The sequence below is a fragment of the Rattus norvegicus genome, chromosome 14, assembly GCF_021556685.1.
Source record: "Rattus norvegicus strain SHRSP/BbbUtx chromosome 14, alternate assembly SHRSP_T2T, whole genome shotgun sequence".
Classification (NCBI taxonomy): Eukaryota; Metazoa; Chordata; class Mammalia; order Rodentia; family Muridae; genus Rattus; species Rattus norvegicus.
The window spans coordinates 45767065-45778510 of NC_141547.1; the positions used below are offsets into that span (position 1 = coordinate 45767065).

Genomic DNA, 11446 nt, shown 5'->3' on the forward strand with positions numbered 1-11446 from the left:
AATATGCTGACCCATGCATTAGGCAAAATTGTAATTTGCACTGTCCAGTCTCTAAGCTTCATAAAATCATATCTCCTCAATTACACTTGGGTCAATAAGTACAAGGTAAAAAGAACCATAGTGCTGATGGCATTGATTTCTAATGCAGTTTTGTCCAAAGTATTTCCCTTAAGCAAAGTCTAACTTGTTGCTATAGCAACAGTTGCACAAAGCTTTGTAGAGAGAGGGGGGTGGGAAGGGATAAAAAATAAATTAAATGTTAGAGCAGAGAAAAGGACAGCAAGGGCTTGTGATTCGGTGTTGGCTCACAGGGACAGCATTTTCTTGTTCTCCCCCACAGGTAAGATAGCTGCATAGGACTCTGAGTAGACCAGCTCCTCCAGCAAGCCACCCCCTACCTCAGGCTCTGCAAACACCATCTGTGTGGACTGAGGAAATGATTTCACAAACAAATGAGTCATATGCCCGAGCTTTTCACTTGTCAGTAATGAATATAATGGGTTTATGGAAGATTATAAAAGACATCAATGTCGGATTTGGTTGTCTTATCCTAACTGTATGCCAGCCCTATTTAATTGAATGGTTCCACAGACTCTGATGAGTTTTGGCATTTGTCATTTCATTTGTAGTTATTTAAGACAGTAACTAGGGTCCTGTTGGCTAATGCTACCAGTGATTTCATTATTTTTTCAAATCAGATGTCCCCAAGTCAACCTCAGCATCACCCTACACCTGACATCATATCCACTACAAGCCTTTCTCAGCATTTTTGTCTCACTCATTCCTTTCCTGTCCCCATCTTGTCTTCATCTTAGAGATACCCTTTCTCAATGTTTTCCTGTCTACAATATGATCTCCATTCAGTAGTCAGAAGTCCACTCTAATATACATATGAAAAATGTCACTCCTTAGATTAGGAAAACTTCAACAGTATCTTCTCTCTATTTTTTAATTGGGTGTTTTATTTATTTACATTTTAAATGTTATTCCCTTTCCCTGTTTTCCATCTCCAAAGCCCCATCCCATCCGCCCTCCCCCTACTTCTATGGGGGTGCTCCCCCAACCACCCACCCACTCCCATCTCCCTGCCATGGCATTCCCCTACACTGAGATATCTAGCCCTCCCAGAACCAAGGTCTTCTCCTCCCATTTATGTCCAACAAGGTCATCCTCTGCCACATATGTAGCTGGAACTATAGGTCTTCCCAAGTGTACTGTTTGGTTGGTGGTTTAGTCCCTGAGAGCTCTGGAGGGTCTAGTTGTTTTTTTTTTTTAATTATTTTTTATTGGTTACTTTACTTAATTACATGTCAAATGTTTTTGCTCTTCCCAGTTTCTCCTCCACAATGTTCTTATCCCCTCCCCTTTCCCCTGACTCTGTGAGAGTACTCCCCCACCTGCCCACTCACTCCTGCCTCAGTGCCCTAGCATTCCCTATCCTGGGTGCCTCCACAGGACGAAGGGGCTTCCCTCCCAGTGATGTCAGATAAGGCAGTTCCCTGCTGTACATACATCTCAAGCCCTTGGTCCCTTTGTGTACTCTTTGGTTGGTTGGTAGTTTATTCCCTGGGAGCTTTGGGGATCTGGTTGGTTGACATTGTTCTTCTTCCTATGGGGTTACAAACCCCTTCAGCTTACCCTAACTTCTCCATTGGGGTCCCAACACTCAGTCCAATGTTTGGCTGTATACATCCACATGTATATTGGTCAGGTTCTGGCAGAGCCTCTCAGGGGAGAGGCTATACCAGTCTCCTGTCAGTAAACACTTCTTGACATCAGAAATAATGTCTGGGTTTGGTCTGCAGATGGCATGGATTCCTACATGTGGCAGTCACTGGATGGCCTTTCCTTCAGTTTCTGCTCCACTCTATCCCTGCATTTCCTTTTGATAGGAGGAATTCTGAATTAATATTTTTGAGGTGGGTAGGTGACCCCATCCCTCAATGGTGGGTCATGCCTATCCAGTGGATATGGTCTCTACAGGTTCTTTCTCTGCTTTGTTGAGTCCTGGGAACTTCTTGGGTCCCTCGCATCTGGGACTTTCTAGTGGCTACTCCCAGTTCCCTCTCCCCAACTGCTATACACCTAGTTTCAAAATCATGACCCTCTGTACTTCTTTCCCATCTCCTCCCATAATTGAACTACCACCCCCCTTTCTCTCCTCTTCCTCTCTTCCTCTCAGATCCCTCTCTCCTTCTACTTCCCTGAGATTATTTTCTTGTCCCCTTCTGAGCAGGACTGTAGCGTCCACACTTTGGTGTGATCTTCTTTCTTCTTTGGTTTCATATGATCTGTGAGTTGTATCATGGGTATTATGAGCTTGTTTTTTGCTACAATCCACTTATCAGAGAGATGTACCATGTGTGTTCTTTTGTTACCTCACTCAGGATGATATTTTCAAGTTCCATCCATTTGCCTGTAAATTTCATGAAGTCAGTGTTTTTAAAAGGTGTGTAGTACTTCACTGTGCAAATGTACCAAATTTTCTGTATCCATTCTTCTATTGAGGGACATATGGGTTCTTTATAGCTTCTGGCTACTATAAATAAGGCTGCTTTGAACATAGTGGAGCATGTGTCCTTGTTAAATGTTAGAGCATCTTTTGGGTATATGCCCAGGAGTGGGATATCTGGGTCCTCAGGTAGAACTATTTCCAATTTTCTCAGGAACCACCAGACTGATTTCCAGAGTGGTTGTACCAGTTTGCAATCCCACCAACAATGGAAGAGTGTTCCTCTCTCTCCAGATCCTCACCACCATCTTCTGTCACCTGAGTTTTTGTTCTTAGCCATTCTGACAGATGTGAGGTGGAATCTCAGGGCTGTTTTGATTTGCATTTTCATGATGACTAATGGAAAAGAAATGAAGATCCAGAAATGAACCCACACAGCATTAGTTATTTGTTCCTTGACAAAGGAGAAAAAAACTATCCAGTGGGAAAAAAGGCAGCATTTTCAACAAATGGTACTGGTTCAACTGGTTGTCAGCCTGTAGAAGAATGCAAATTGGCCCATTCTTTTTTTTTTTTCATTTTTGATATGCATTTATTTGTATATGAGAAAAAAATACATTTGACATAGGGAATCCAAGTATGAATGCCTTACTGCTAACAGTCTGATTCAGCTGTGACCACACCAACTCGGCTCATACCACCCTGGAACCAGGGTTCATTCTCTGTTAACCACTTACTCGAGAGGCCAGTCCTCTAAACCTTACAAGTTTATCTACATTGTAATTGAGCTTAGGAATTTCAGGTACCCAAATAGAACTATGTATGTACAATTCTGCTTTATTGCACAGGGTCACAATATATAGCAAGTGATTATAAGACCAACCACGAGATAAATGCTGATAGGCACACACATCTGTTTCTAACCACAAAAGAAGCCGAACACCAATTTGCCACAATGCAGATGTGTGTTGACTCTGCTGCAGTCCTGAGGGTTTATGGCACTGACGTGTGTTAAATGCGAAACTCGTAGGTTCCTGGTGACATCAGATAGGACACAGGAATCACTCGTGTCCTGCACTCATGAGCCACCCATGCCACGCATGTAACACAAAGGCCACTTTAAAGCTTTTCGGAGAGTTCTTTAGTCTTTTTGCTTTTAAAAAATATCACTGTACTAGTTAAGACTCTATTAATTACAGTCTGACATAAAAGTTCAAAGTGGGTCACAAGTTCTGAATTTTGTCAAAGTTATCAGAGACAAAGCCACCTCTGTAATACATTGCAATCTTGTCTTCAAGAACTCTAAGGGTGACAAAGTGTTTAAAAGTTAAAAAGCATTAGGAATGCCACATAATTAGGACAGCAAAGCAAAAGCACTACCCTTAAATGCACGTCACAGGAGTGCTTTACAACTAACACAACCACCTGCATGGAGTGTAAGAGAACAAGGCCTCTTCCTCTCTCTGAAGGCCAATGACACTCAGGGCCAAGCAAGTGTAGTCCCTGATTAACTCACCCCCTCTTCCCCCTGTGCTGCATTTGGACAGGCCATGGGTGCACAAGACTGCACGTGGACACGAGGGTCAGGAACCGAGGCGCTATCTCATTAGTGAGAGTTCTCACCTAATCATAACTGAGACACAGTACTACTCAAATGGATCTCCGTCAAATGCTTGTCTGCTGAGTCCTCACATTTGCCCCTTAACGTCTGCACCACACCATACCGCACCAACTCTTCCATCAGTGTTGCTCCAAAGCCACTGACCTCCATTTCTGCCACCCCAATACTTACTGGGCTCCCAACCCTTACAGCCGGGTGATGTTAGCTTCATTTAACCAGCTTTAGTGGAGTTAGAGGTAAAGAGCTGTTTTGGATTACCTTCCCCAGAAACTCCAGTTAAGGGTCTGGTTTCAGCCTGAAGGTGCACGCACATGTACACACACACACACACACACACACACACACACACACACACACACACACACTTGTATGCAATTACCTTAAGATGAAAAACTGTTAGTAAGAAACTTATCCTTAAGGACTGGGGATGCCTTTAATCCCAGCATTCAGAAGTCAGAATGTTGAGAACCGGTCTCAAAATAAAATCAAGTAAAACAAAAATTGGGAGGCTGGAGTGTAGCTCAGCGGGACAGCAAGTGCCTAGGATGTGCAAGGCCCTGGGTTCAATCCCTAGCACCATTAAAAAAAACAAAGAAACTGACTTTCTTGTGTCAAATCCTGGGAAACAAGTTTACCTGTGGTGTTTACAGACAGCTTCTTTAACATTCTAAGCTACTTCTCCAGACATGTTATTTCAGTTGAATTGTTAGTCTTGTCACAATATTTACTCAGAAAATAACTGTGTGGCTCCTTGGCCTGGTTCCAGCCAGTTGAGTCCTACCTGAGTGAGCCCCAGAAGTCAGTGCTGTTACTTAGAGCAGACACTTTTTTTTTCTTTTTTTCAGAGCTGGGGACTAGGCAAGCGCTCTACCACTGAGCTAAATCCCCAAACCCTAGAGCAGACACTTTTAAGTGGCACAGTGGTAACCGGGCTCCTAGAGTGTCAGAACCTTGACATCTTTCTTTTCAGAGACAGAGGGGGCTGGATGGAGGGGAAGCAGCCTCTGCTCCTTACCTTACTCTGCAACACTGAGAAACCAGAAAAAAAGACCTGGGACTGTATTAAGATACCCAAAGTAAAACTATATGGAAGTGTTTATTTTTTAAAGTCTAGTACCAGAGAACAGACAGACATGATAGTTACTACTCACAAGGGACAGTGTCCCCACTGGTCGGCTGTGTCCAAACCAGTAGCACAAACAAGTCAAGCAAAACAGTAGAGCTTGCAGTGAACCGCTTACAGCGGTGAAACACACAATGTGTTAACTAGGGCACCCGATCTTTTGGCAATTAATTCAGTAAAAACAGCACAAGGACATTCTGGAAGGGCTTAAAGTCATATTCAGAATTAAGCAGAAAATGTTCAAAGCTAAACAGTAAAATGGAAGCTTTCACTAGCTGCTTAATTCTATCAAAACTGAACAGAAATAGTTTGGAGAATGGCTATCTTAACAGCACGTCATTTCAAAGCTAACCCCAACAATTCATCATGGAGCCACAGCCATGGCACTGAGCGCCACCTCTGCTCCAGTCCTCCATGCAGAGCTCGGGTTTAATGACGATGACTCTCCTACGAGCAGAGACAAAATACATGAGGTGAGAGTGAGCCTGAGAAGCCCTGGGCCACTAGCATGTGCTCTGGCTGCTGCTGACACCACAGTTTCCACACAGAAGGCCTAGCAACCCTTCCGGGAGGATGAGATCTATTCCCATGACAGTTGCCCTGAAAGGCCATCAGGTACAGGCTGGTTCCCAGGCAACAGCCTGAGGCTCTGGAGAAATGACCAAACCCCAACCCTGACCCCTGCCCACTGAAATCTGCACTGTTTGTCAAGGCTTTGTCCGTAATTAGGGCTTGATCTTAATGACACCACCTGTATTTAAGCCAATTAGGAACAAAGCCAAATTGCATTTTCCTTAGGTTTACTCAGTTGAGAATAACATCTCAGGTAGTGACCTTATCACACAATCTTTAACAAAAACTCATAAGTTGCATTGATTATTCCCCAGGAGATGAGCGAGCGGTGGTGATTCAGATGTGCACCTCTGAAAAGATTGATCAGTTTCCTGTCCCGTTCTATCCAGATTGTCTTGAAAACCATGGGAAGAGACTGGAACGGCCCACCAATCTGAGACTGTATTCAAGCTTTTACAACATTAACGGGGAAGCTTAAGAAGCCCAGCATGGCTCCGAGCACACCTCCACAGATGAAGTCGTTGACCAGATGTGCACTCTGTGTAGTGGCAGTAGGCAGATGCTCCTTAATGGGCCCTCGAAGGCCAAAAAAAAAAAAAAAAAAGGATATTGCTGAACCCATTTCGGAAAAGGATGGGGACCAAGCCTCGGTAATACTCTGCAACCCCATGGCATCTGAGCGCCCGGAAGGCCTGGTAAGTGTTTGTGAACTTATCGCGATGCTTGTGGTCCTGAAACAAAGTCTGAACCCTTTCCAATGGAGTGAGAATGGCTTCTGTTGTCCTGGCAAGCAGCGCTGCCACACTTCGCGTGGCAAACTCAGGAGCGTTGCTCACGTGCTTGCGGAGCAGGCACGACAGGTCCTCATACAGACCAAACATAAGCGCCAGCGTGGTCGTCTTCTGCATCAGTGGGGGGAAGATTCCCCGGTACAAGTTGCGGAACCCATCCTTCCTCAACTGCAGGATGGCGTCCCAGGTTTTGATGCGGTACAGCTGCTGCCGGAAGAAGATCTTCTGAACGGGGTACGTGATGGCCACGTTGTTGAAAGCGGCGCAGCAGCCACAGAAGTAATGCTTTATTTGCCCCACGTCCGCGAGGTGAGGTGACAAATCCTGGTTTGATGAGGTCAACATCGGAGGCCTCTTGTCATGAGCTTCCGAGCCCAGCATGGTGCTTCCAGCTGCTCCTCTCTGGGGAAGACTTAGCCTGTGACATCAACTGGGCCTGGCACCAAGGACAGCTTTCTGGTCACTTTCCCAGTGTTTTCCATCGTTAGCCTTCTCTCTTCTGAAGTCAATTTTGACTAAGTGCATTTCCTTTTTTTTTGAGACAGGGTTTCTCTGTGTAGCCTTGGCTGTCCTGGAACTTGCTCTGTATACCAGGCTGGCTTTGAACTCAAGAGATCCACCTGCCTCTGCCCCCTAGAGTACTGAGATTAAAGGTGTGAACCACCATGCCCATGGCCCCCTGCGCCCGCCCGCAGGACGGCCGGCGAGCGAGCCAAATTGGCCCATTCTTTTTTTTTTTAAATTAATTAATTTATTTTTATTGGATTGTTTTATATTTACATTTTATTTTTTATTTATTTATTTTTTTATTAACTTGAGTATTTCTTATATACATTTCGAGTGTTATTCCCCTTCCCGGTTTCCGGTCAAATATCCCCCTCCCCCCTCCCCTTCTTTATGGGTGTTCCCCTCCCCATCCTCCCCCCCTTGCCGCCCTCCCCCCAACAATCTAGTTCACTGGGGGTTCAGTCTTAGCAGGACCCAGGGCTTCCCCTTCCACTGGTGATCTTACTAGGATATTCATTGCTACCTATGAGGTCAGAGTCCAGGGTCAGTCCATGTATAGTCTTTAGGTAGTGGCTTAGTCCCTGGAAGCTCTGGTTGCTTGGCATTGTTGTTCATAAGGGGTCACGAGCCCCTTCAAGCTTTTCCAGTTCTTTCTCTGATTCCTTCAGCAGGGGTCCTATTCTCAATTCAGTGGTTTGCTGCTGGCATACGCCTCTGTGTTTGCTGTATTCTGGCTGTGTCTCTCGGGAGAGATCTACATCTGGCTCCTGTCGGCCTGCACTTCTTTGCTTCATCCATTCTGTCTAATTGGATGGCTGTATATATGCATGGGCCACATGTGGGGCAGTCTCTGAATGGGTGTTCCTTCTGTGTCTGTTTTAATCTTTGCCTCTCTATTCCCTGCCAAGGGTATTCTTGTTCCCCTTTTAAAGAAGGAGTGAAAATTCACATTTTGAGGTAACCCAATCACAGAAAAACACACATGGTATGCACTCATTGATAAGTGGCTATTAGCCCAAATGCTTGAATTACCCTAGATGCCTAGAACAAATGAAACTCAAGACGGATGATCAAAATGTGATCAAATTGGCCCATTCTTATCTCCTGGTACAAAGCTCAGGTCAAAATGGATCAGGGACCTCCACATAAATCCAGGTAAGATGAATCTAATAGAAGAGAAACTGGGAAAGAACCTTGAACACATTGGCACAGGGGAAATTTTCCTGAAAAGAACACTAACGGCTTATGCTTTAAGATCAAGAATTGTCAAATGGGATCTCATAAAATTGAAAAGCTTCTGTGAGGCAAAGGACAGTTTCAATAGGACAAAATGGCAAACTGTACATTAGGAAAAGATCTTTACCAACCATACATCTGTTAGAGGAGTAACATCCAAAATACACGAAGAGCTCAAGAAGTTAGATTCCAGAAAACCAAGTGACCCGATTAAAAATGGGAAAGAGAGCTAAATAGAGTTCTCAATTGAGGAATCTCAAATAACAGTATCTTCACTTAAGCTCACTTCAAAATGTAAAAACCTTCCCCACTGCCAAGGAAATGTTACAAAGTCACCATGCTGCTGCTGTTTTTTACCCCTTACCTCTTTTTTTTTCTTTTTTTCTTTATTAACTTGAGTATTTCTTATTTACATTTAACTCTCACTAGTCATTCTAGCTACCTTCTTGTTTTCAGATACTCACAAAGGCTTACCTCCTCCTTTCCCTGGAGATTTTGCACATCATTTTTCACACCCAAAAGTAATTCTCTATTTTCTTAATTTCTTTAGTCTTTAAGTCAAGTCACAACCTCAAGGTAACTGGGTTGCTTATTTTAATTTTTTAAAAATCAGTTTGATACAAATAAGATCTACCTGGGAAGGAATAACCTCAATTGAAAATATTACCTCAATCAGATCAGCCTGTAAGCATGTCTAATGGATGATTTTTTTTTTTGATTAGTGATTGATATAGAAAGACCCACAGTAGGTGGTGCAGTCTCTGGGCAAGGGGTCCTGAATTATACAAGAAAGCATGATAAGCAAAGTCTAACAGCAGCCCAGCAAATAGTATTCCTCCACGGTCTCTGTTATAGATGCTCTTTTCAGACTTCTGCCTAAGGTTCTGCCCTGACTTCCCTCAGTGATGAACAGCATTCTGAAAACACAAGCCAAATAAACCCTTTCCCCTCTATGTTGTTTTTCATTAGTGTTTTATCACAACAACAGAGAAGCAAAGTAGGGCAGTAACCTTTCCCCCTTTCCTCATTATAGTTCAATCTTACACTTTTTTTCTGCTTTAATTTTTGTGCATTTTCATCATATGGACCTTATTAAGTGGCTATGTGTTTACTAACTTTTTGTAGACCTCACTTAATAATGAGTGAAGAAAGCTTTTCTTGTTGTTTTATATATCTTCCAACACACCTAATCAAGGCATAATAGAATAAATACTCAGTGTTTACCAAGTTAGCTCATGAAAAAAATGAGTGAATAGATATAAATCCCAAGATCAAGTAATTAATATTTTGTTTTCTTTGATTTTCTTCTTTGTTTGTATGGTTTTAAGACATTGGAGAACATAGTAACAAAATGACTCCTACTGACATTCTGGTATACTCACAGATCGATGCCTTCTTCTGCTACCATCAGAGATTTCATCCACAGGCCTGGAGTAGATTTCTCCCATCTATGCCAGAATTTTGGCTATCTTGTTCTACTATGTGTCTTATGTAGGTAACTAGAGTTATTATAAATTTTTGGTGCAATAGCTATATTTATTTTCATAGTGGTGTGTGTGTGTGTGTGTGTTGTGAATATGTGAATATTTCTTAATCATGAAATCATTAATTGTGATTTTTCTTCAAAATGCATGTTAGAGAGTTAACATAGGTTTTTAAGTTTTCTAGGCAGTAGGTAAGGATGTTACTCAATTCATAAATTAGAAACAGAATCCCAGAGCAAAGAGCATCAAAGGTGCGATTTTGGTATGATTATAACTTAGGCGCTCCAGACCCACATGGACCTGAAGGGACCAGATCAACAGTTCTCTGCACCCAAATCCCATGGGAGGGAGAGGTAAACCTTCATAGGAGCAGACAAGCCTGGGAAGCCAGAAGAGACGACACTCTGCCCACATTTCTGACTCCAGAGGAAAACACCTAATACCATCTGGGACCCCAGTGCACAGGGCTCCCAGAAAAGGTGGCACAGGCCCTCCTGGTTGCCACCTTCTCAGAGAGCTCAAAAGCAGCCCCCCACAAGCAACTTGAGCCACAGGACCACAGGTAAGACCAACTTTTCTGCTCCAAGTGACCTGCCTGGTGGACTCAGGACATAGGCCCACAGGAACAGCTGAAGACCAGTAGGCAGGAAAGACTACACACCCAAAAGAAGAACACTCAGTTCCCATATCTGGCTGAAAGAAAAGAGGAAAACATGTATACAGCACTCCTGACACACAGGCCTATAGGAAGGTCTAGCCGCTGTCAGAAATAGCAGAACAAAGTAACACCAGAGACAATCTGATGGCAAGAAGCAGGCACAGGAATCCAAGCAACAGAAACCAAGACTACATGGCATCATCGGAGCCCAATTCTCCCACCAAAGCAAACACACCAGAAAAGCAAGATCTAGATTTAAAATCATATTTGATCATGATGCTGGAGGACTTCAAGAAAGACATAAAGAACTCCCTTAGAGAAACGCAGGAAAACATAAATAAACAAGTAGAAAGTTATAGAGAAGAATCACAAAAATCCCTGAAAGAATTCCAGGAAAACACAATCAAACAGTTGAAGGAATAAAAAATGGAAATATAAGCAATAAAGAAGGAACACAGGGAAACAACCCTGGATATAGAAAACCAAAGGAAGAGACAAGGAGCCATAGATACAAGCATCACCAACATAATACAAGAGATAGAAGAGAGAATCTCAGGAGCAGAAGTTTCCATAGAAATCATCAACACAACTGTCAAAGATAATGTAAAATGGAAAAAGCTACTGGTCCAAAACATACAGGAAATCCAGGAATCAATGAGAACATCAAATCTAAGGATAATAGGTATAGAAGAGAGTGAAGACTCCCAGGTCAAAGGACCAGTAAATATCTTCAACAAAATCATAGATGAAAACTTACCTAACCTAAAGAAAGAGATGCCCATAAACATACAAGAAGCCTACAGAACTCCAAATAGATTGGACCAGAAAAGAAACTCCTCCTATCACATAATAGTCAAAACACCAAATGCACAAAATAAAGAAAGAATATTAAAAGCAGTAAGGGAAAAAGGTCAACTAACATATAAAGGCAGACCTAGCAGAATCACACCAGACAGAGGGGTAGGGGGAGGGGTTAAGGGGATGTTGGCCCGGTAACCGGG

General features: G+C 43.1%; 1 protein-coding gene across 1 annotated transcript; it reads right to left on the reverse strand.

Moving 5' to 3' along the window:
* Positions 1–5979: 5979 nt before the first annotated feature.
* Positions 5980–7028, reverse strand: Slc25a52 (solute carrier family 25, member 52). The gene is given in 2 exon segments (XM_087584545.1): positions 5980–6361; positions 6363–7028. Coding segments are annotated over 2 exon segments (906 nt in total). The 5' UTR covers positions 6942–7028; the 3' UTR covers positions 5980–6034.
* Between the last annotated feature and the right edge of the window lie 4418 nt (positions 7029–11446).